Consider the following 25,219-nt stretch of genomic DNA (forward strand, 5'->3'; position numbering starts at 1 on the left):
CGCAGAACGTTTTGTTTACATGTTCCATTTACGGAATCACCACTACATACGCACACTTTGACAGATCATTGACAACAAGTCAAAAGGTGCAAACCGTAGTAAGACACACATTAAGTGAGAAAAGTGCGCCATATCGCAGCTAAATGTCAGCTGGGCTTTGAAATTGTTGCGTGTGACTTCTTTTTTCTATTTAAAGTTTGAGCAAATATTTGGAACACCACCAATGTAAATAGTCGACGATTCAATGCATAATTTTATTGCGAATACGAGAATATTAAAGTTTGTGCCGTGTAAAATCAATTGACGCGAGATTTCATTAAAGTTTTTGGACAAGTTTTTTCTTCGTGGTCTGTTCTGAGTGTTTGCGCATAGTGTGTAAAACTGAAGATAGCAATACAGAAAAAAATTATGTTTACATGCTTATCTGCAGCCGCATTCAAGCCAAAAGAAGTATGATTGCTTTCGAATTCATTGAGTGCAACATTTTTGCAAAGAAATATCTCTTGCATTGATATATTTTATGAGCTGAGCACAAGCAAAGTGTTTCTCTATCTGTGTGGAACAACCTGTGAATTATTCTTTCATTTTTTTTTCTCTTTTTTTTCGTTGTAAGTGTATTTGTGTGTGCTATTTAAAGATGTATCAAGTAGAGTGTTCGACATTTGTTCTGGTTTCAAAAATGAAATGATGATGTGAGGTCTGAATTAAATTGCCCTGTTCAACGACCAAACGAGTGCAAACTTGAAATTATTTATGCTCAAGTGGTGTGTGTGAAACGAGAAAAAAATTTCCTTCTTGCAACCAATAAAAGTTTAACATAAGTGTGCCAGTACTTTATCACGACGATGAACTCATCGAAATATTACAAAATCGCAAACAAAGGTCACCGGCACTGAGCTAATCAATTTCATGTTGTTGTTTTTTTTTGCAATAGAAAACCAGTTTCATCGAAGCTATATGAATTTTCATATTTGAAATCTATTTTTAAACATTTTTGTGTGTATTTGTATGTGCATGAGGTAAGTGTGTTTAAATGATAAGAGCATAAATTGTGGTGTCGCCTTCAGCTTCGTGCACCACTTTCTCATTTGCTTATTTCGATGCAAATTTTTGGATCGAAGTATTCAAATGACCGCGAACCACGTGAACGGAATTTCGAAAATCTCATCAATCAATCAATCAATCGAACAAACAAATAGTGAACAAAGCAAACAGAGTGACAGAAACGTTCATGAAATACTGAAAGGAAAATGAGTGAAATAAACCCGGAATCACAGACTGATGGAGCGGCTCAAGAGCTGCAGAAACCCGTACGAGCACCGTCACCGACCCCATCAGAGAAATCAATTAAAAGTGATGTGTCGACTGCATCGTCCCGATTGCTAAAGCCAACGGGCATGAGACCGCCATCGTCCACAGCTACCATTCGAAAACCATCTACCTCATCGATTACGGTAACTTCAACACCGGTCTCAAGCAGAATCGGCCGCTTATGCACAGCGCATGGCCACGGTGCAAAAGCTGGTCCACCTCCGTTAGAATTACACAAAAGTAAGTACCACTTTTCAGTTTTTTCTTTGTTTATCTGTGGTAGAAGCAAAAAAAATGTGCTCGTTTTTGATCTCCTGCCGAAAGGCGAACGGAAAACATGAACGACGCCAAATTGTTTGAGAAATTGTGTTTTTTTGCAGCAATTAAAATAGCATGTAACGCAGCAAATGACTGCTCGTGCATATGACGCAAATAATAATAATAATAATTAGGTTAACCTATTTAAAGACATTTAATTAACATCAATGTTGATAATAATCAAAGGCACCATTTAATCGAATATGTTCACACACACAAAATAAAACAAAAGCACATATGCTCCGTGAAAATGATTAAGTAGCAAAAAAACGGTTGATCACAACAATCGGCATTCATTCATCGTGCAATAGAAATGGATGAAAAGCAGCAAAATGTAGAAAATGTGTTAGTCACCGGAAAATTGTTCATTCCTCTTTATTTGTAAACATCGATGGAAAACACTTCTTTTTTGTTGGTTTAACTGTTTCTTCGTTTCTATGTTTGTGCGTAATTCCATTTCGTATTTTTGTTCATTATTCCATGTTCGTCGTTAAATGCCAATAAATTTCATCTCATTCGATAAATCAGGATCAAACTTCATTGTTATTTATGAGAACTCGAGGAACAAAGAAGGTCAAATGCAATAAATTCAATTTACGCAACGCAAAACAATCGATTTGACTTGTGAAGAACGAATAGCTTTCTTCATTGAGAGAAGCAAGAAGAAAGAACAAACAAGAGACAGAAAAAAGAAAAAGGAGAAAAAGTATTTAAAAAGTATTTTAAATATTGAGCGAATAATCAATAAATTTTATCTAGCGATCGGCTGTCATGTGCGGAATAGATTTGTTCAAACTTAAACACCGACGATCGGGTGTTGCGTATTTAAAGAAGAAAACGAAAAACATGCACACATTACATACATATATACTCATTCTCACGCTGTCTCTCCTCTGACTCAGCGTGCAAACAATACAATTTATATCATATCTGGTTTTCTCCATGTACATAGTGTCAATGCGCGTTCACGATTCCCATGAACGCTTGTTGTTTTTTTCGTTTATTTCTGTCGAAGTGGTGGTGTGTAACTGAGAGCGTCAAAATCATCACGCTTACGCGATCACTGTTTCGCGCTTGTTGCTTTAGTCTTTCAGAAGATCGCAAAGCGATAGCTGTTCTTCGATTCAGTTTAAGCGCTAAAAAAAAATCAGTTGATTTCTTCTTCACACGGAGAGCCAAAAAAAACATTCTTTCACTGCAACAAGTTGGAACAACACGAACAAATAATAACACAAACGCCGAAGGTCATTGGGGAAATCGTCGAATTATTCACCAGGGATTTGAGTCAATTCAACTGAGAACAAAATTACCGTTTTTTCCTTCAAACAATTACGATTTAGGTAATTTTTTGAAAAAAAAATTTCATCATTTCAATCGTGTCTTGTTTTTTTTCTCGTCAAATGTCAAAAGAAAAAAATACTGCGAAGCATCGAAACATGAAACGTGTTCAGTCAAGTTTGTTCATTCCGAAAGCCACATCGCCGAGATATAATCGAATTCAAATTCTTATTTAGAATTCATTCGAGTTTTTTCTTCTTCTTTTTTCCGTCTTTGAAAAATCACAGAAGAGAAAAAAAACGTTGGATGGTACTGCGATGTGATCATTGTGTACAAAAGTGAGAAATATTGTTGATGTTGTTTGTTTCGAAAGCACTCTGGAAATTTTATTCCATTTCTATAAACAGTATATAGTTGGCTGGTGGTTTGGTGGAGCCAATTAATGCGAATTCAAATCCGTTTTGACCGTATTTATAGTAAATTATTTAAATATATGCGAGTTTAATCATCGATCCCAAGTCATGTCTGCTTGTATTGTGCGCGAATTGCACGCAGAGCATATATGATCATCATTGTAAAAGAGAGAAGAAAAAAATCGCTTTATCAGAATCATTTTGTACGTAATGATTTAATGTTTATTCATGTCGGCGCAATAGTACGCATATATTTGTATGTGCATGTCGAGATTCGTGTCATGCTCATGATCATTGAAACACAGTGACGTGAACTCTCAAAAGCAATTTTTCATTCACACATTTTATGGGTTTTGAAAAGTTAGCTAGTCCATAGTTGGGCGCACAAGCGCAAAAATAAACGACGTAAAAAGTCCCAAGTGTTGTGTATCAATATGTGCCGATTGTTGATATTCGATGACAGAAAGATAAAATAAATCAGTGTGACGTAATTTTTCAACAAGAGCCCTCAACATCGATGAGAGCTCAGTTTGTGTCCGAAACACAGAGATTCAATACTCATCATTGTCACAAGCAATTATTGTTGCACATTGATGCATTGCGCTCGGCTTGATTTATGTGCAAATCAAGGGGCTTCGCGACAGCAAAAAAAACACCGTCCAAAGCGTTCTAGATCATTGTCATTGCGACGGGTCGTGTGTTTTTTCTCTCACTTCGAATTCAATTGCAAATGACATAATGCAGTCTGATATGCAATCAATTTCGTTGCGAAATAACCGTCAGCTGGTTACCATTTTCAGAAGTAATTGCAAAGTTCACGTCTTGACTAGTTTTTCTTCGGTTGCCTTGTTGATTCACATTGGAAAAAAAAAACAAACGTGAATTTGAAAGAAATTCCATATGATTGATTCGATGGGAATTTCGTCGCTGATTTCCATTAAAAACCGATGGCAGTGAAATTCAACAGTAGTACAAACGCTTTTTCTTTGAATGAAACACAACAAATGAAGCATTCAAATTGAAAATTGCACGAGAACAATTGGGGCCAAGAATGAATTTTTTTGCATATCAATCGAACGCAATGCATCTCATTTTCGTCCAAATTGGGATTTTCGTAATGAATGTTAGCATTGTGGAGTTTTTTTTATCCCAATATCATGAGCTGATATCTTTCCGGTGATATCTTTAATTGATGAAAAAAATAACAACTTTTCTCGCTTTAACAAGTTTCTTATCAGCCAAATTATAATTATCGCGCAACATTTTATTATCGCATTCACACCTAGGCTTTTTTACACACCACAAACATGTTACAGCGTTGTAGAGTCGATAAAACATGGTAAAACTTGACATAAATAGTTCCGCTAACGTTTGAAAAGATTTTGTGTGTACAAAAAAGCGAACATTTATAAAGTGACACTATGCATATCGCGGGCTGAATAAAAACAAACCATTCCAAAACGGTCGTCACAAACAATGGCGAAGAATGTGGTTCAGATCGTTGTATGAAAACAAAAGTGTACAAATGCAGTAAATACATCAGAAAAAATCGCTGAGATAAATTCATAAACAAATTAATCATGGACGATCTAGCGAAACAAAATATTTATGTCAATTCGAAAAAGACCACTCGAAAAGTTCCAATTTTAGCATGGTGAAACCTTTTAAAATAGCAACAACAGCTGAACAAAAATATGGTTATGATGACGGGAGCGGAAAAAATCGTGCAATAAAACATAAATGCTATTAACATAAAAGTGTTGTTTCGCATTTTGGAATCGGAATTCAAGAAGGTATGCTATGCTTTCGGTTTCATACACTGGGCTCTCTCGGTCTCAAACTACGTACGCCATAGACAATAAAAGACGCAGATTTTGATCGCCTGTCATGAGCACACACATGACATCATTTTTTCCACTGCAAATCGTGGAGGCGGCATTCGTGCCAAATGAAACGACTCTCTTGGATTATTTTAATGTTTCGTTAAATGGATTTCAAATGCTGTACGCTCAAGCTTGCGCTCTCGATCGTATGTCGATGTTAATAAATTAATTTTTTTCACACAGTGTTTTTTCCCTCCGATCGGCTCGTTTTACTGCTTAATTTTTTTCCGCTTTTTGACTGGCTGCAGTTGAGCAGCATTGCACACACACAGAGAGAGGCCGTTAGTCATTTTGTAAATACCATTTGATTAGCTTCAATTTGGTCTACTCTAAATTACTATCCGAAACAAAATACATGAATTTTTTTTATTCAAAAAACATCTCATTTTCGGTCGAATTCATCGAAGAGAGCGGTTGAATCAATAATTCACTTGTGTGGGAGCCGATCATCAGTTTTCTACGTCGTAGATACATTATATGCGGATCGGCGGCTACTTTTCCCCAAAAATCAAAACCCATCAATTTGGCCGTGATGAAAGATTTTCAACTTTCTTCGCCAAAAACAATGAACTTTGATGGGATCCATCGACTCAAAATCTGCAGCTGGTTTTGATTCAGCTTATTGGCGGTCTCTGTGTGACTTAACGTTATTTCCGTCATTAATTAAGCGGAATCGTTTTTAAATGCAAGAGCGCCGCATCGAGCTTAAAAAAAAAACAAATTCAAACAAATCAAGTTTCATTTAGATCTCTCACAACAAATCTCCGCTGAAATAATGATGATGATGATCATTCATCCATATTTCATTTCAACAAAATGATATTGATGTGCATGCAAAACACTTATTACATTCATTATCTAATTACATAGGCTGTGCACGTGGTATTTTATGGTTTGTCATTGGCATTTTAGCAGTTAGGCTAATGACTCCTACAAGCAATATTTTTTCCACGTATTTGGTCAACGAAAAATTGAAACTGAATTCGAAACGTGAATCCGACTTTCTCCACTTCCGATGGAGCACACGGTGATTAGCAACAAGGTTTTTGAAATAAATAACCAAAATGAAACCTTAAGGTTAAGAAAAATGTTAACTGCATTAAACGGGTGTATTCGCAAAAACTGTTTATGCAAACTGTTTTGTCGTTGGGGTTATTAATGTTCATAAAACTGAACTGTAAAACCAGTTTCATTCAGCTTCGTTCTTCATGAAAAAGAAGATGATGATTTCAGCTAAACATTCAGAATTCGCGACTAGTAACTAGTAACTCGCGACTAGCAATTGAATGTTTATTGTTGGTTTTTTCTCTGCTCTGATTTATGTTTTATCGCCATGACTAGTTCTGAAGTCCCATTGTTCGGCGTTGTTTATATGATATGGGCCGCACATAAATTTGTCAATTGAGTTCATCTGAAAATGGTCAAAAGAAATTAACACTGACAACGAATTTGATTTTAAATTTGCGATTATCTGCGTTTTGTCAGTTTTGAACAGTCACAACTCTTTTTTAAGTTGACATTATTAATGGCTGGGTGATGCTGTTTTTGATTCCGTAAGAAAGAGAGAAACAACATGGAAACAATTGAAATGTTGTGATTTTTTTTATTTGGTGTCTTTTTCGACAACAAATGAAGAACAATCGGCCATAATATTCATGAAATAACAACGTGATGGGATCCATTGTAACAATTCAAGTCCAAGGTCAAACACGTCGAAATACACACATTTCGTTTCTTTTGCTTCCTTTTACTGTTTTGCGTATTCAAATTGAATCCACGAGAGCGAAAAAAGCGAGCGTTCTACGATGACGATTTCGTGCAAATTTTTTTGATATGGCTTGAGTGCAAAATCAAATGAAGAAACTTATTTTTGTTTTCAAGTAGATTAGCATAACACTTTGGGCAATAGAATGCCATGAGTGGCTTAGATTCCATAGTGTTTGTTTAGCCATAGTCATAATCTCATTCGGAGTTTTTATTATGATTGCGATAGGAAGATCAACAAAATTTCGTGATATTTTTGACGGAGCCAATCAGTTCCAGGCCACTGACAAAGTGAACGCAATTGAAGGTTTTTTTTCTTTTTTTAAATGTCAATTTCTGACTCAGCATCTCAAGGGGGGTTCCCGTTGATATTTTCAAATGTGGTAAATGTTACCAATTGTCAGCTGAGCAAACAGCTGAATGATAACAATAAAGTCACAACATAACACGTGACTGTAAAATAACTCTCTTGCAAGAATGTAACATTTAATACGTTTACACTCGTCGCGCACCACTTACGCTTGAAATAAAAGATCAATCTCGATTCAAGTGAAAAACACACACTCTATCGGTAGATATCGAAGCGGTATCGAAGTTGGCGGCACCAGTATTGGTTCTTTGCGTCGCAGCGAGAAAAAAAGAGAGGGAGAGAGAGAGAACAATCTGATAATTATCGTGATATTTTAATTGATTCTTTAGGTGTAAATTCTTTTTGAGCTGGGAGTTGAGTCGTTTGAGTTGTATTCCGCGATATAAAAACCGCGTTTTCATTCATTTTGTGCAAATAAATACACACTCAACTGAGTCATTCGATGTGAGAAAACAACAGAATGGATTCTATCTCGGTGACTTTGTCGAGGCGAACCGTTATCACATTTCAAAATATTCATTGTGTCTATTTTGAAAAAACCGACGATTTAAAGCTACTTTCTACGAGAATGTGAAATTTTAACACATTGTTGTCGACAACGACGATAATCGACATCAAACATACGCCGACGCGAATGGCGTTGAAAGCATATTCTCCGGCATATTGTGCTGGAGATTGGCATTGTTTTAAGCGATCACAAAACCGTTTCAAAGCCGATTAAAGCGCGATCAACATCCGACCCATTCAAATGATGATTTTCACGGTAGTGAATTCACACCCAATTTTCACCACACACACATACACACACACTGTTCGTCACACAGCCGAAGTCGGCATGAGCAAGCAAATCCAAATGGTAAATTGTATAATTGTCGCGACGGAGCGGTATGCGTTTTATGTTCGACTTCTTTTCAAAAAATGATTGGGCAGTATTTCTGTGATAAATATAAATAATGAGGCGTCAAAAAATCGACACAAGACAGATCTCAATTCTAAATGAGACACAATCCGGCTGTTTCTCAATACTCGATGCTTTATTATATTATTTTTCTCAACGAAATCCAAAGCATTTGGAAACGAATTACTGTCAGGCGTTACGAACGGAGGTGTTGAATTATTTGGCATTGACCCGCTCGAAATCGATTTGCTTGGTTTTCTCTTCTCTTGCTTCAGAAATCCAGAAAATTCAACAAACAGCAAAACATATAAAATTGCACGACGAAAGAAAATGAAGAAAAAAGTCAATTTCAACTGTGCACAAATTGTAAATCAAATGTGTCGATTTTTAAATTGAGATTTCATGGTGATTTCGATTATTGTGTCGAATATATCAAGTCGAGCCAACATGTAAATATTGCGAAAAAAACACCTAGAGTCGCCCATTATAATCAACATATGCAGCAATGATATGCAATTTGTGCAAACATTTATTCACCGTCTAAATGATGGCGACAAAACGTTTCCGTTTCTAAATAGTCTGCGAATTACTTTATCAAATAGCCACTTCATTGACCATTCTGCAGTGATGTGATGCTAGTCATATTCAATGAAGTGATGCTGGTCACATATTTACTAAGATGGTCCCCAACTAATTCTTACAACTCAAATATTGTGAATCGAATCAATCGTGAAGAATAAATCTAGTCAATGGAGTGCTTTTTCACAACATATGGCTTGCACAAGGCATGCGCAAATAGTCAAATACGTTTGTTACGCAAACACACGACCACACATTGGCCTATTTCAAGGCTATCTAACAAATATGATCAGGTACTAAAAAAATCAGAATCTCATTTCAACTGTAATAAAAGATAACGGTACGTTCTTTGGTGCCGCTATGTAACACTCAAAGTAGGCGCAATCCCATTCGATTGAACATCTCATACGTTCAATTTGCAGATGTTTGGAAAACCAACCGAAGAGAGCCATTCGATTCACAGTTGTGCGTATTTGGTATTTATTGCAAATGACATTATTTCTACGCGAATCTCATATGAATTTGTCGATTGTTGTCTATGGAAATATCTTTTTTGTTGAATTCTCATCGTTTGTGTCGAAAAGAATTTACTTCGTTGAAAAAAACAACAGCATCTCTTTCAGCAAAACAACAGCATTTCTTTGTGCGGTGCACGGTGTCGATGTGGTTTTTGTTATCTTTCTCTGTTTTTGCAGTGTATTTTTTTCAAATACTTCATTTTGCGGTTCTTCTGCTCATTCTTTTTATTTTTTTAATATATTTTCTGTTTGCTAATTTCCGTTTTTATGCATGCTTTTTCTTTTCGGTTTACGTTTATTTTTGTTGTTGTTTGTTTGTCATTCAGACGAATCCGAAACATCAGCCGATAAAATGCGACGTCAAAGTGATGAATATTCACGTTCACATCTCGCAGGTAATGTATATTTATATCACTTAAACATTTGCTCATCGCATTGTTTTGTTCTTAGTTACATCTTTTTTCCCATTTTCGACATTCATTTGGCTTTAGGTGTCATAAATTTTAATTTAGAATTCTTTTCAATGTGCCATATTTTGTTCAGATTTTGGCGCATGCTTTTGGCCATTAGTCATATTGTTGATTGTAAATAAGATACATTGCATTTTGAACACATTGATATAGCAAAAGAACAACCGATTCAACGATCCATAAATCACGGATTATTCTGATTGCAAATCATAACCATTTCCATGAATAAATTTGAACGCTGAATACACCCGCCGATCATACTCGTTGCACACACACTTTCAAACAATTTCGATGCAAATAGAATAAACCCTCTTTTGAATCGGTTTATCTGTAAATGAAGTGGATCTTAAGCCGTTTCATTCATTTATCATTGCCAAGCCCACTTGACGATGTCCAAGGAGCTTAAAGACTACTTCAAACAATTTTTCAATTCTTCAATGAATTGCAATTACTTTCGATTTGTCATCTTCGAAACGATTCTGACTTGCAGCTTGTATAACACTTCAATTTTGTTATGATGTCGAGGTGTGCAAAAGTCGGTGGCTCTTCCGAGTGAGCTTAAGAGTTTGTTCAGTTTTTTTGTGACACATGTGTGTTTTAAGCATGCTTATTAAAGCAATTAAATAAACTGTTCAGGAGAATCGGTAACTCATTCAATGTTTCATTAGCAAAAGCATATTTGCTTCTAGATGTTAAGATTGGACTCTTTTTTCTGTAGATGTGGAGGTAGCATTTGATGCATGTTGTTTTAAGCATTTTCCTTTTGGCAATTAACCTACTGAGTAGTTACAAAATGTTGTTTCAATATTTTCAAAATCTCAAGCCGAAATCAATTAATCACTTTTGAATCACGATGGTGGTTGAAATCGTTTCAAAAAAAATTATCATTTTTTCGGACTTTAATCATTCATTCAATTTCGAATTTAAATTCAATTTTGGTCAAATTTTCTATCATTTTTTGGTCTCTCAAAGTATGACATCTGGTTTCGGCAAAATCTCATGCGAATTTTTTTTTCAAATTTTTGTTGTTCATAAATTCCATTTATTTTGGGATCATTTGTTGATAACGGATTCTTCATTGAAATTTTTACAAAATCACATTTTAACGGATAAAATTTATTCAAACGTTTCTATTTTTCGCATGGATTCGTTCCGTTCCGTTCTATAATGCTGATACGCATGAATAGATGTGTATGAAGAAAGTGAATCTGATTTGATGTCAGAGCGAAACAATAACGATACGTATCGATCCTCAATGTCTCAATCACCGGAAGTGAAAGGAATGAAAAACGATAGAAAACTCTCAAGTGGGTATATTGTCACTGTTAGCCATCCTTTTTATGTTATATGCACAGCTGAAAAATTTATGTTTTATTTTTTTGCATCAATTTTCTGTTTCTTTCATTTTATATTCATCATCATCATCTGCATCCTATTTGCACGCCACCGTACCATCGTTTCTGTATTGATTTTGTATATGAAAATTTTATCGTTTATGTTTCTTTATTCTGGCTTCATTATTGTACACTATTGGTGAATGCGGCACTCGTTTATATCTATCATTTGTTATGTCGTTCGCATCGTATTTTGTTGGTTTTGATTGATTGTTGCCTGTAATTGCACGAATTGATCTCATCGTTAAACAAACAAAGATGGATCAACCAATTCGGATTGGTATGTTGAAGCTACGGGTCGAAGACGCAGCTCAGGTAAAGCTCATCAATTGCATGAAAAAAAAAAAACCGTTTTGTTTCCTTTCTTTCTTCTTCTACTTATTTGATTTCAATTTGCATACTAAACATTTATTTGTGTTAATAATTTGTATATATTATTTTCACGAATTATTATACTAACTGTGTAATTAATTCCACCTTTGACAACCTCAAACTAATACATTTCGGTCGAGAGAAGATGCAAAAAATTTAAGCAATGCATCGAGATCGAGAAGAAATATTTGGAAAAAAAATTTAGCTTTAAGATATTTTTCACTCAATTAGAATTTAAACATATTTATAAATGTCGAACTGAAGAAAAAAAACAAACAAAATCTCTAACCATACTTATTCAACCGGTTTCAAAAGAAATGAAGACACAATTTTTAAGCATTTTCTTCTCCTCTGGGTGTAATGCATTGCAGACCAAGGTGTGGTGTTGACAACAGATACCGATCAATTCATTATCGGTCAGCGTGTTTTTGTTGGTGGACATCGCCCAGGCCAAATTGCTTTTATAGGTGAAACACATTTTGCACCCGGTGATTGGGCTGGCATTGTGTTGGATGATACAAGTGGTAAAAATGATGGATGCGTCTCGGGAAAGCGATACTTCCAATGCGAGCCAAAACGAGGCATTTTCTCCAGACTCACACGACTCACATTGGAACCCTTGGGTGATATAACATGTAGCTCGCCAACATATTCGATGAACACAAGCGTTCGATCAATATCATCGCCACCACGCTCCGGCACCGTCAGTCCAACACGCAGCGTGTCCAGTTATGTCGGCAAATCACCATCAAGTTAGTAACACATTCAAGCCGAGAGTGAGCGAAAAATTGCAGGATATTGAAATGACTCATTGAATTATTTATAGAAACCAATTTGAGTGTTGGAGATCGGGTGATTGTTTCGTCTGGAATGGGAAGTCGTGCTGGAATTTTGCAGTACATCGGTGAAACGAAATTTGCTCCAGGAAATTGGTGTGGTGTTCAATTGGATGAACCAAGCGGCAAAAATGACGGAACCGTCGATGGTGTGCAGTATGTTTTGAAAAAAAAAACACAATCGCATTTCGAAAAGCCAAATTTCATGGGAAAACCAATTCGTTTGCATTCATTTTAGGTATTTCAATTGTCCGCCGAATTTTGGTATTTTTGTTCCTTTGGCTAAGGTATCATTGTCACCGCTATCGCGTAAATCACGTTTGTCGCGTGCCGGTTCCAAGGAATCGCTCAATTCAATCGGCACCATGGGCAGTATTACATCAACTAACACATCTCGCTTACGAATGAGCGCACAGGTACCGCTCACAACCACCACTTATCACGTTGTCTACAGCACATACTAAGCGCGCAGAAATTATTCAGAAAAACAAACAACAATATCAACTCCCATGTTCAATTTCTTATTATGTGCTGCTGTGTGTCTGTTTTTATATGTATATTTCAGATATTTCTTTTTTCGTTTCGTTTATTCATTTTAACCATATATTTTTATTTGAATGTCTTTTACCAAATAATTTTGATTGCTGAAATAATCACATCTAATCGAATGAATTCCCAATTCATTATTCATTTTTTTTACATCATCTATCTCCCTCTATTTGCGTAAATGAACCTAAAAATAACACGAATGCATTTTTAGCGTTTATCGTCTGCAGCAAAACCTCCGGCGAGTACGTCGAAGAATACATTCTCACTGCAGGTATGACACATATACTATGTTTGCACTGAATAAAGAAACAATTGTGTAACATTTTATTTGCGAACAAACAAAAATGTACTTATAAACAATGTGTTGTATAATTTAGCTGTAAATGTGTGTTACTAACCAATCCCTTAAACATAAATAGAACAATCCGGTCTGACAGGGCCCGGTGAATGATTCTATCATCTAATTTTGTCTGGATTTTAATTTTAGTGCCATGTAATGATATAATTTGTAAATGGATTTAATGTGTAAGTGCTTGTTCATAATCCAATGGAATTTTTTTTTTGCAAAATAAACAAAACCAAATCAAACAAATAAAACGCTGCTGTAACGGGACAATTTACGCAATCACTACCATTGTACATATAAAAATAATTCTTGAATTTTTTTTTTCTTTGAAAAAATCGTATTTATAAGAATTGTAAATATTTGTATGTGTATATATAGCAAAAAAAGGTAATGGGTTGGTAGTTCCATCTACGCAGAGAATTCTTCCTTTCAGAACAAAAGTCATTTGAAAGGCGAAAAGTCAAAATTTGGTGTGTGTTGTTTGTCAAATTATCATCGTTACGCTAATTGATGGTAGTTCATGTAGTTCATTAAAAATCGTTTGTTTCCAATCATCGCATGTTTACTGTAGTACAGTTTTCGGAACAAAAACTACAAAAACAAGACGAAAATCAATGGTCAAAAATACCATAGGTTTCAGTTTATGTTGTATGTTTTTCTTCGTCGCCTCTTCTTCAAAAATCTGTCACCGACATCACCAAACTCCATACTTTCATCGCATTTTCGTATTGATAGATCATTTATTTTGGTCAAGAACATTTCAGCACATATATACCTTGACCACGTAAACATCGCGCTCGACAACAATACACTTTCAGTTCATTGCGTCTCATCGAAAAAAAAACAAAAACGCGTTCGTGCGCGTTTAGCACATTATTCATGAGACGGCGTGCAGTGTTGTCTTTTCTTCTTTTTTTTTCTTCACATCGATAAAAAGTTATTTGCCGCTTTTTGGAAATATCGACAAAAACTTGTTTCTCTTTTCGGCAAAATGAATCGAGAAAAAAAACCAGATGTTCTGTTTATTTTGTCGTCCAATTTGTACTGACTTGTCCATAAACAATGTTATTCCCTTCAGAAATCGATGAGCATGTATTGTTATTGCGATTTGAATATTTCATATTTCAATTTTTGCGAGAAATTCAAGCGCTCATTCATTCATTGATGAGCATCATTCGCTAAAAAAATCGTCGATTCTAAAAAAATCTTGTACTATAATTATTGATCCATTAGTTTGGTTTATGGTCGTAAACAAAAGAGACGTGACAAACCGATACACCGAGTATGGCGCACAGCGACAACAAAATGTTTTACATATTATTATGCGGCACACACAGTTGTCGCACGAATTTACGGCTCAAACAATCATCTGTCTCGGTTAAATTACTTAATTAAAGGTTCGAGATTGAACCAAGTACTTGCTTCCGACTTACAGAACCAATTCCTAAATCGACCAAAAAAAACTAAATTATCATAGTTGTTGTATATGCAAGTGTCTCAGATCATTAAGCAATTCATCTGTTTCAAATTGCCTATTAAAATCCAACAAGAATTCTGACGTGGTTTATGATAGCATGCTGAATCATAAATTCAGTGTGAGACTTTACTTGGCTTTGCATATTTCTAAATTAGTACCAACTTCGGGTAAGAAAATCGAATAGTTTTGGTCGTGCAATGGAAACTACAATGCTTCTTAGCTAATTGACTAGGGTCTTGTTGTTTTGCTTGATGTGCTTTGTGTCACCATATCCCGATGACGGATTTACGTTTTGCAATGTCCAATAAAAATCATACGTTAGACTACGTTTCGTTTGCCATATTAGTACATAATCAACTCAACCGTGTTGAGGTAGGTTTAATTAGCTTCTCGTTCGCAGTAATTTGCGTGGGCTCACACCAAAACTTAATGTACACGCTACATTAACGATACCTATCGTTTGAAACGTAGAGGAGTTTCCATTCAACACGTGAATATTAATGTTCACCTGATTCAATTGATCGGAAGTTTTTTCTTTTCTTTCAACGAAGTTTCGATGCTGTTGAAACAATTCACGAGCTTAAATGAGAAACTTGAGTAGCTTTGCGGTTGATTTAGCTGAGACATCTACAGGGAATTTTAATCAGAGTTTTTTTAATTTATGCATAAATATTACATCATATTCAATAAATTTCATAATCATAAGACTGGTGAAATTGTCTTTAAGGTAGTAAGCTTGAAATCTTAGGTTCGATTGGAATTGAATGAAATGAACAAGCGCTTGCCTTAATTTTAGATCTTTAATCATGAAATCTTATCACGAATGTCAACCTAATTCAATTTATTTGCTTAGGATCTGTTGCGAGAGAAGCAAAATCATATTGAACAGCTGATTTTGGAACGTGATTTGACTCGCCAACAAACCGAAAATGATACGATGGTGTTCCAAAAGGAAATTCGTCAGGTGAATTGAGCATGTTATCTTTACATCTTTACGTTGATTTTTATTGAATGCTTTTGTTATGTTTTGATGAGAAGAAGGCATCGTCGCCAGTGTCAAGAAAATCGGATAGCAGCGACAATGGTCAATGGGCGAATTTGATTCGTCGTCGCAACTCACACTTGAGCGAACTAAAACGGGAATTCCGTGGATGGCAAGGAACACATGAACAACATTGCATTCTACATGACATCCTTCTGACTAAATAATGGCTGCGATTGATTACTACTTATTATTATTTTACGTCTCCCTTTTCCAACGAGTACTTAAATTATACATCGAAATAAAGGATCTTTGAAACAAGTTTCGATTTTGCTACTAACCAGATTTTTTTGTGCATTTATAACGATTTTTCCTGATTTTGAAAGGCTAATGCGGATTTTGGGATAAAATTTAAAGGGCCAGCAAATCCACTAGGTATCATTTCAGTCGGTTGATGTTGAACGAAAAATCAAGTTCGAAGTGCTACCAGCGCCATAAACAAAACCGGTATGAATCTCATTTTTTTTTCGATACAAAATAATCTATTAAAAATATCTTCTATTAAAAAAAAGTTAGAATCAAATTGCAAGTTCCATTTCTGAACGCACAGTTTACAAAAAATCTAGGGGAATATCACGCTTAAATTATTTCAAATATTTCAAAAGAATCCAATTTATCTCTAAGAATCTGTCGTATGAAATATGGTGGATATTTGTGAATACGGCGGAATATTGTGGATTTTTGTGATTATGTATGATATTTAAATGTATTTATTTGGATTTAATGCAAGAAATCTCAAATATCTCCAAAATCCACAAAAATCTGATTTATTTATTCGAAATATTCGAAAATATGTCATACAATTGATGTTTATTTCAAATATCTCACAAGATTCAGGAGCGTGATATTCCCCTAGCAAAAAATATCAATAAAATTTAGAAAAACTACAATTATTCCATTTCAAATGATTTCCATTTGAAATGTGAAACGACAACGCAGTTGTCACTTGTCAATATGGCGACTGGAGTGTATATCCGTTGACTAACGTAAGATGGCGCTGTTGATTGCGAAGTTTCGAACTTCAAATTGAAATCATTTGCAGTGGAATAATTATAGTTTTCCTAAGTTACTGATGCAAATAAAATATTTTTAATAAACTGTGAGTTCAGAATTGGAATTTAGAATTTTATTCTAACTTTTGTTTCATTAGAAGATGTTTACGGATTATTTTGTATTGAAAAAAAAGTCAGACTCACAACGGTTTTGTGGCGATGGTAACGATTCAAGCGGCATATGATAGCCTTTTAAAATTTATACCAAATTTCTTAATTCAATTCGCATTAGCCTTTATCATATTAATTTCGAATCAACAATTAAAATTTTCCCTCTTAAGATATGCTGATATTTGTATAAATAAATGAGTTTTTCTGTTATCAATTATTTTTTGTCTTTCCTGCGTTTTTATATATCTGCTTGAACTGAACAATGAGCACACACAAATATAGAAATAGACATGAGATCACAAGACATGCTACAATTTCACGTAAAATGAAATCCAAACGACACAAAAATCTATATTTTAGAGGAGAGAAATAAAATTAATTTATCACCAGAATCCCTTTTTTGGCAACGATAAATTTTAGCAAGGAAATCGCCGCTGATTCTATTAATCTTCTGAATTTAGAATAAACATCAACTCATCTACACCTCAAATTAGCAAAATGGCCATAAATTGATTTTTTTCCATTTTTATTGATGCAAAAACATAAATTATTCCTTTTTGGCATATAAAAAACTACAAATGAAGAAATTTAAAGATATTTATGAGAATAAATTACTTTCTCTCGGTGGACATTATTCTAAATTATCTAAAACACACTTTCGGGAAAAATTCACAATATTTAAAGTGCCAATTCCATTTTAAGAGCCCCGATATTAGGAGTGGCACTGACAAAACAAATGAATTTCATGTGATTTTACCGCAATCGATTAGGAATCTGCAATATTGCGGCTTATTTTTGATTAAATTCGAGAAAATGCCATTACTTCTCACTTTTGCTTTTGAATTGCAACGCTTTCACAACATATCAAATCAAATGACAATCGGACATTCAATTTTTATATTGACAATTCCAAACGAGCATATTAATTCTCCATTTATTGCTGTTTAGTATGCGCTCAGCATTGATAAAACGTTTCCGCTCTAGTCTGTTTAAACTTTGAGAGCATTGCACAATGCACAAACCGTATTAACGATGGTATACCGTATTTAACAAGAGTTTCTATGCTCCGCATATATCCTCAGCTATCTATCATTGAATGCTAAATTTTAATTTCAAACCATTACCAATTAGGATAAATAGAAAACCTAGTAAGAAGCTCTAAAAAGACCACAAAAATTACAATCTTTACTCCGATCCCGTTGTTAATATAGCAATAAGTTTTCATATCATTACAGATCTTCGACTTTGACCAGCTATCCGATTTTCTTGACCAACGCATCCTTTACTTTAAACCACATCAAGCATGGCCATTTACTGCCCAAGCGCGACTCCACACTTAGCTTCTAAATGTGACACCGTAGTAAGTGTGGGCATACGTTTTGCGAATAAGCGACAAAGAGAATGGAAACAAGTGCGCGTGTATTAGTCGCTACATTGAGTAGCATCGCATCAGGCTACTCACTACCACACGCGCACTTGTTTCCATTCTCTTTGTCGCTTATTCGCAAAACGTATGCCCACACTTACTACGGTGTCACATTTAGAAGCTAAGTGTGGAGTCGCGCTTGGGTGATCATAACATCAATAAAAACCGAAAAATGTCAACCTATTCAACAAGAAACTAATCATGATTTTATTTGCCATTTTATAGTTGCGTGAACGAGTGGCCACCCTAGAGAGACAGCTGGAAGAGGAGCGATTGAAGTCCGAAGATCTTCAATTCCGAATCGATGAAGCGACAATCTGCGGAGGCAACGAAACGGTAAATTATTAGTAAATAATTTCTTCTTCTTAAAAAAATGTCATATTTAAATTGGTGAAAAGGTAGCTTTACTTTCAATCACCTTACTGAAACGTTTCATTTCTCCCGAACACACACGAATTCTTTTTGTTGCATCCAAAAAAAATGATATTATGATTGGCTAATCGTGTATTCCTTTACATTTTTTCTATTACATTCAACGCACTATGCATTTTGTTGTTTTCTTTTTCATCATTTCCTCATAGCAGAAAGTCCAGATTGAATCGAAGGCCGTAAGTAAATTATATTGGGAATGCATTGTGAACTCGTCTGACACTTGATTTTGTGTGGTGTCCTTCTTACTAGTTGTGTTCGTTTTTCATACGATTCCGTTTGATATGTAGTTTCCTAGTTTATTGCATGAAATCCTATTCGAAGTGGTCCAGAAGATTTCAAACTTGCTCAAAATTGATTCATTGAATTGGTCAATTGTTGTTATTATTATTTTCCAATTTGGTTTTTTCCTTGCGTATTAACAAAACGCCCTTTGAATAATCCGGAATTCTAATGAACGTTTGATTCACAGGCGCAATTGGACGAATACAGAGAGAAGATTGCTGGTTTGGAGAAACAATTGCTGGAGGCAAATGCTAACAAACCGAATGAAGAAGAAATCAACGCGCTTAAACTGAAAATCGAAGGTATTTATTTCTTGCAATTTGATCAAATTGTATCACTTTTTTTTACATTTTTCTTTTCTTCTCCAGAACTAACAAAACTGCAGACTGACTACAAACAAAAGTTGCAGGAGATCACTGAACTACAGACTCGTTGTGATAGTTTGTCGAAGGAGTGTGAGCAGCTCAAGGAGGATAAAGATGAGTTCGAAAAGTCATGTGAGATAAAAATATCCAGTTTGGGTGTGAGTGAGACGTGCTTGCGAGAGGAGATTGACTTTTTGAAGCGGCAAAATGAAGACCTCAAGAGTGAGCTGGTGGGCAAGGATGCGGCCAGTGAAAAACAATACTTGGATATGAAACAAATCGAAAACGATTTGAGAGATGAGCTCATCTCCGCACAGAATCAATTGAAACAAGCATTGGTCAGCGGTGAAAAGGATATCGAAAAATTGGTCAATGCTAAAGATGCCGAAATTATTGCTCAAAAAGAGGAAATCGAATCGTTGGAACGGCAATATGCCGAAGCCTTAAAGGAAAAAGAACAGGCGGTGTCGGTAAAAAGAACGGAACAAGCGGCACTTTCTTCAGCTAACGATAAATATGCTGAAATTCTTGGCGAATGGGAAGTTTCAAAAAAATCGGTCGAGGCTCATATGGCCACAATTCAAGATTTGCAAAAGACATTAGAAGAAAAGACACAAAATATTGAACAGCTTAGCAAAGACATTCAAACAACGCAGGCAGCTGTTGAGTTTAACAAGCAGGAAATTGCCACAAAAGAGGGCATAATTTCGACATTGCAAGCGATGAATAACGAAAAGGAAACCAAACACGATGAACTTCAAGGAAAATTGGACAAAACCAACGCTGAATTAAGCCAGGTGCGTGAAGTCGTTGTCGTCGAAAAAGATAAGCACATTGCGAAACTGGCTCAGGACATTTCGGAGTTGACGCAACGAATTGATGAGATTATGGGGGTGAAATCGAAATTTGAGACCGAGGCCGCATCGAAAACAAAAGAATTGGTTGAGGCCCAAAAGAAATATGCTCAATTACAGAAGACTTTGGAAACCGAACGGAATCAATCGAATAACGAAAAATCGAAGGAGATCGATAATTTAAGAACAACATTGAATACAGTCGAAGATAGTAATAAAGAATTGACGGAACAAATTACAAAACAGAAAAATGTTATCGAATCACATGAAAACACGTTGAAATCATTACAAGAGAAATTGGCAGAAACTCAGGTGCAAAACGACAACAACGAGTCGACAGTAGACAATCTTAATTTGGAGCTCAAAAAGCAGAATAATCAATTGGCAGATTTGGCCAAGGCAAATTCAGATCTGAAGTCAAAAGCTGCCGAGCTTCAAAATTCATTGGACACATCGCTCGAGGAAAATGACAAGAAAGAGCGGCAGCTCAAGAATTTGAAACAGAAATGTGAACAATTGCAAATTCAAGTCGAACAAGGAACCACTGATGCTGAGAAGGGAAAAGCATCGATTGATGAACTAAACACCAAAATCCAATCACTTTCAAACGAATTGACCGGAAAAGCAGAGAAGCTATTGAAATTAGAAGTCGATTATGCCGATTCGGAACGTAAACAAATTGTGTCTGAAGAGAAATTGGAGCAGCTATTGAGTGAAAAGACATCATTGCAGCAAAATCTCGAAGCCCTACAATCTTCGTCGTCAGATTCAAACACGGAAATTCGTCGATTGGTTGAAGACCTCAAAGCCAAACAAGAGGCGTATGATTTACTGGTTGATTCGTCGAACGAAACGAAATTGAACCTTGAGAAGTCATTGCATGAAACCCAACAGAATTTGGCAGCTCGCACTTCGCAACACGATAAACTTAAAAATGAAATGAATTCACTCACCGCACAGAAGATCGACCGAGAGAATGAACTGAATTTGGAATTGTCGAAAATTAAGGAGGCTTATGAATCGGAGGCTGAAGCTCTGAAAAACGAAATCGACGCGTTGAAAATGTCGTTTAGAGAAGAAAAAGAGCGATTGCATAACGAACGTCAAGAAAGTGTAACCGTGTCCGATCGTCAATTAGCTGAACACAAGTCTACCATTGACAATTTGGAAAATACGATCAAAAATTTGCAAAAGGAAATTTCCAATACGAACACCGATCTTGAGCAAAGAATGAATGAATTGACATCGGCTTCGAATAAGGTCAATGATTTGGAATCGATGTTGAATGAAAAAATCGCCCATACCAAGCAGGCGGAAGAAAAGGCAAAGGGTATTGAAAAGGCACTCAATGAAAAGTTGACCGCCAAAGATAATGAAATTCAATTGATCACCGCTCAAATTCAAAGCCTTGAAGAAAGATTGTCAGCTGCCGAAAGTGAAGCGGAAAAGGTTTCAGACGATAAAAATACTGTGGAAACTTCATTGAGGAAGCAAATCATTGCTCTTGAAGAGGCGAATAAAGTCATTTCGGAAGAGAAGAAGCAAACGGTGGACAAATTGAGTGAATTGGAGAGCAAATACAATACACTCGGTGAGTCTTTCCGTGATACAGAAGATGAACAGGTGGATTTGGTGAACAAAAATCTCGAGTATCAACGACAAGTCGATGAATTATTGCAAACCGTCAGCGCGATGGATGAATTGAAGCAGAAGATTCAACAGCAAGAGACCGATATGTCCGGTGCAACCGCTCAAATTCAATCGTTACAAAAAGAACTGGAAGAGAAAACTGCTACTTTCACAAACGAAAGAGCTGCTACAGCGGAACAAGTAAAATTGATCGAGTCCCAATTGCGAAACACAAATGAAAACTTCCAAAAATATAAGAATGATGCAGAACAGGCAAAGACTGAAATCGAAAATCTAATCAAGTCCACTGTAAATGAATCGAACGAAAAGGATAAAATCATCAAAGCGCTCGAAGAGAAAGTGTCACAATTGGCACCGTCAGTGAATCTATCGGATGATTTGAAGAATGAATTAAAGGATAAATCTGAAGAACTCAAGCTCAAGGAATCCAACATTGTTGAGCTCATTAAAACGGTTGATGACCTGAAGAAGCAATGCGCCGAAAAGGATGCCAATTTGGCCAGTGCACTGAAAGAAAATGAGGCAAAAAATAAACGGTCTTCGGATGAAATTCAACAGAAAACCCGAGAGTTGGGCGAAGCACACAAGAAAATCGCTGCTGCTGCAACGGTCGATTCGGAAAATAAACAGCTAAAAGATAAAATCACCGAGTTGACCAATAATTTGGATCGTATTCAAATTGAAAACCAACAAAAGGTCAGAGAAATGTCGGAGAATAGCTCAACTCAAACCAACGAATTGGCCAACCTTCGGGCAGAGCTTGTACAAATAGAAGAAATGAAAAAGAAAGAAATCGAAGAATTAACGCTGAAATTGTGGGATAGCGAAGCCAAAGTACAAGAACAATCGGATAACATTGATAAGTTGAACGAGAGCCAATCGAATGATGAAGAAGCAACACGAGCACTTAAGACACGCGAAGCCGAACTTTTGTTGGCGAACAAGAAATTAGAGGGAGAAATTATCACGCTGAAATCTACAGTGAAAGAGAAGGAACGTTTGCTTGCCGTTGTAGAGGCGACGACATTACCGAAACAAGCGGAAAGTTTCGTCGCTGAAGGTGAACCAGGTGCACAAATTTCATTCTTGAATTCCATCATCGCAGATATGCAACGGAAAAATGAGGCGCTCAAGGAACAAATTCGATCGGCTGAACTATTCAAGTAAGTGATGTTTTCTAAAGATTTCGAAAGTGAGAATTTTGAAATTAGAAATTCAGTTTAAAATCTAAACACCACGCAATATTCCAAAATCAGTATACTGCAATTTTCAATAAAAATTATTGGCAAAATAGAGAATTGGTAAAGACTACAAAAGAAAATAAATAAAAGTAAGACGAGAGAGAACGAAAATTAATTAGTTTTTCATTATTCTATTAGAAACCCGATATTCGACATGCCAGCGGTGAAGAGACTGCCAGCGCCACGTTTATTCTGCGACATTTGCGATGAATTCGATAAACATGATACTGAAGACTGTCCCGTTCAATCGTCTGAATCTAGTCCGATGCATACAATAGCTGGTAACTCGAAGCCAATTAATAATGGTCAAGTGAATGCCGACGGAACAAAGAAGCGCGTGCTACCACCACCTCGGAAATACTGTGAAGTTTGTGAAGGTTAGCATCTATTCTATATTTACATGTTCGTATTAATTCAAAACAAAATCTGCTTTCATTCCAGAGTTTGACCACGAGGCGGGTGAATGTAACGCCGAAGAGACGTATTAAAATGATCATTATATCGAAAATGCGACGAGTTACCACGAATTCGACCTCAGCCAGAATTCTTGTGTAGTATTAATTGAATAATGGAACGAATGAAATGAAAATGATTCATATTGTCTGTTTTTTGAATGCTTTAGTACAATTTAAATTATTATTATTATTAGAGAGAATATTCGAATTTTTTTTGGAGTTTTTAGCATGAAATTTCGTTTTTAATCTAACATTTACATCGGAAAACAAATATAGTTGAATTGTCTTTTACAATGAAAATAAAATATCAATGAATTCAAATCGACGGAAAGTATTTCGAACAAAGTGGGCTGTGGAGCTTTTGGTTTATATTGTGCTACCGAATGGGTCATTCAGTGAATGACGCTACTGTTTCATATATTTGCTTAGGGTATGTCGGCAAAATTGACCAGGCATTTAACAATGATTTCCAGCCTACAGATCAATACTTACACAGAAGTAAAAAAAAGGTATGTTATACTGTACTTGAACTTATAATCTTGAAGCGTTATGAACCTAGTATGTGTGGTTTTAATTGTATGTTTAATCTCTCAATTTAAGAGTTTTGCTCGAAAAAAAATTCCAAATGGGCTGTTATGCCCATTATTCATTTAATAAATGAGCACTGTTGGCATAAACAATACCAAATTATGGTACTTTTATAACTCGATCAGTGCGCCGTGGTCGTAATTCTTTTTTTCTATGCTCATCTTTGGATCGAATTAAATGGTAAAATGCAACAGAGTTTGATAAAAAAAACCAACACAGATAAAACCAGAGTGAAAAGAATAGAAAAAATCAGAGCAAATGATGTATAATCGTAATCGTGATCGAATAAAACGCAAACGAGGCGATATTTGCTGTTGCTGCTGCTGCTGTTATTGTCCATAGCGCGCTGATCAGATTCAGAGTTGTGGTGAATGCAGTGTGCCGATGTCCGCTAATAAACAACAGCAACACGTTTTTATGGTTATTGTGTGTACGTATATGAAAATTCATAAGGATTTCTAGTTGAGTGATTTCATTTGCGAAGGGTTTTGTAACGGTGTGACGGCAGCAGCAATGGAGGCGACCGCATAATAGACACACATAACAATTGCTTATAGAATGTAATTCGTATGCTGTGTACTGTTTTACATTACATGCATTTGGAATCGAGTGAATGTGAGTGCTGATTCGTATGTTCGATTGCTCGCCCGCACCCAACTATCTCAATGAGAAATGGTGTTGTACGCATTTTGAGTGCGCGGCGGTACAGTGATGTACCGTGGCTGTATTGGTTGAAATTTTGCCGATATGCCTATAATTAGCTGTGTTATAGTTTGGAAAGAAAAAAATATATGGTTAATTTATGGTTGGGATTCGGGCTATAATGCGGGTGTGTGTGCGAGTGCGCGCAAGCGCGAATCAGACAAAAGGCAAAACAATGGAGGCACAATTGTGCACAAATAGAGGCACAATAGATGATGATGACGGCCGATTCTCTCTTTTCAG

The 25,219-nt window shown here is 35.9% G+C and overlaps 1 protein-coding gene across 50 annotated transcripts; it reads left to right on the forward strand.

The window, feature by feature from the left end:
- The first annotated feature begins 52 nt into the window (after nucleotides 1-52).
- On the forward strand, nucleotides 53-24,011 carry LOC129567525 (restin homolog). 50 transcript variants are annotated; one of them, XM_055444501.1, is made up of 18 exons: nucleotides 105-450; nucleotides 614-764; nucleotides 935-1,019; nucleotides 1,200-1,551; nucleotides 9,659-9,727; nucleotides 10,990-11,109; nucleotides 11,455-11,511; nucleotides 11,940-12,320; nucleotides 12,395-12,560; nucleotides 12,643-12,820; nucleotides 13,165-13,224; nucleotides 15,630-15,740; nucleotides 18,633-18,743; nucleotides 18,989-19,015; nucleotides 19,309-19,423; nucleotides 19,490-23,153; nucleotides 23,370-23,608; nucleotides 23,673-24,011. In XM_055444501.1, the coding sequence occupies exons 4-18, from the start codon at nucleotides 1,251-1,253 to the stop codon at nucleotides 23,717-23,719; spliced, it is 5,646 nt and encodes a 1,881-aa protein (XP_055300476.1). In that variant the 5' UTR covers nucleotides 105-450; nucleotides 614-764; nucleotides 935-1,019; nucleotides 1,200-1,250; the 3' UTR covers nucleotides 23,720-24,011. The 50 variants fall into 50 exon arrangements, with proteins under 50 accessions (XP_055300491.1, XP_055300507.1, XP_055300501.1 ...); XM_055444504.1 differs by lacking the exons at nucleotides 614-764; nucleotides 11,455-11,511 and having other exon boundaries at nucleotides 18,992-19,015; XM_055444506.1 differs by lacking the exons at nucleotides 614-764; nucleotides 10,990-11,109 and having other exon boundaries at nucleotides 18,992-19,015.
- The last annotated feature ends 1,208 nt before the right edge of the window (nucleotides 24,012-25,219 follow it).

Source organism: Sitodiplosis mosellana, unplaced genomic scaffold (genome assembly GCF_009176505.1).
Source record: "Sitodiplosis mosellana isolate CC-2019 unplaced genomic scaffold, AAFC_SMos_1.0 Smas_scaffold_11, whole genome shotgun sequence".
Lineage (NCBI taxonomy): Eukaryota > Metazoa > Arthropoda > Insecta > Diptera > Cecidomyiidae > Sitodiplosis > Sitodiplosis mosellana.

Bases quoted from the DNA above. Each gene is read 5' to 3' on its own strand.
- LOC129567525 (XM_055444498.1), top strand. From the start codon at position 2,606: ATGAACGCTTGTTGTTTTTTTCGTTTATTTCTGTCGAAGTGGTGGTGT. The intron at 12,821-13,164 runs GTACCGCTCACA...ATGCATTTTTAG, and splicing joins GCTTACGAATGAGCGCACAG to CGTTTATCGTCTGCAGCAAA. The intron at 23,154-23,369 runs GTAAGTGATGTT...TTATTCTATTAG, and splicing joins CGATCGGCTGAACTATTCAA to AAACCCGATATTCGACATGC.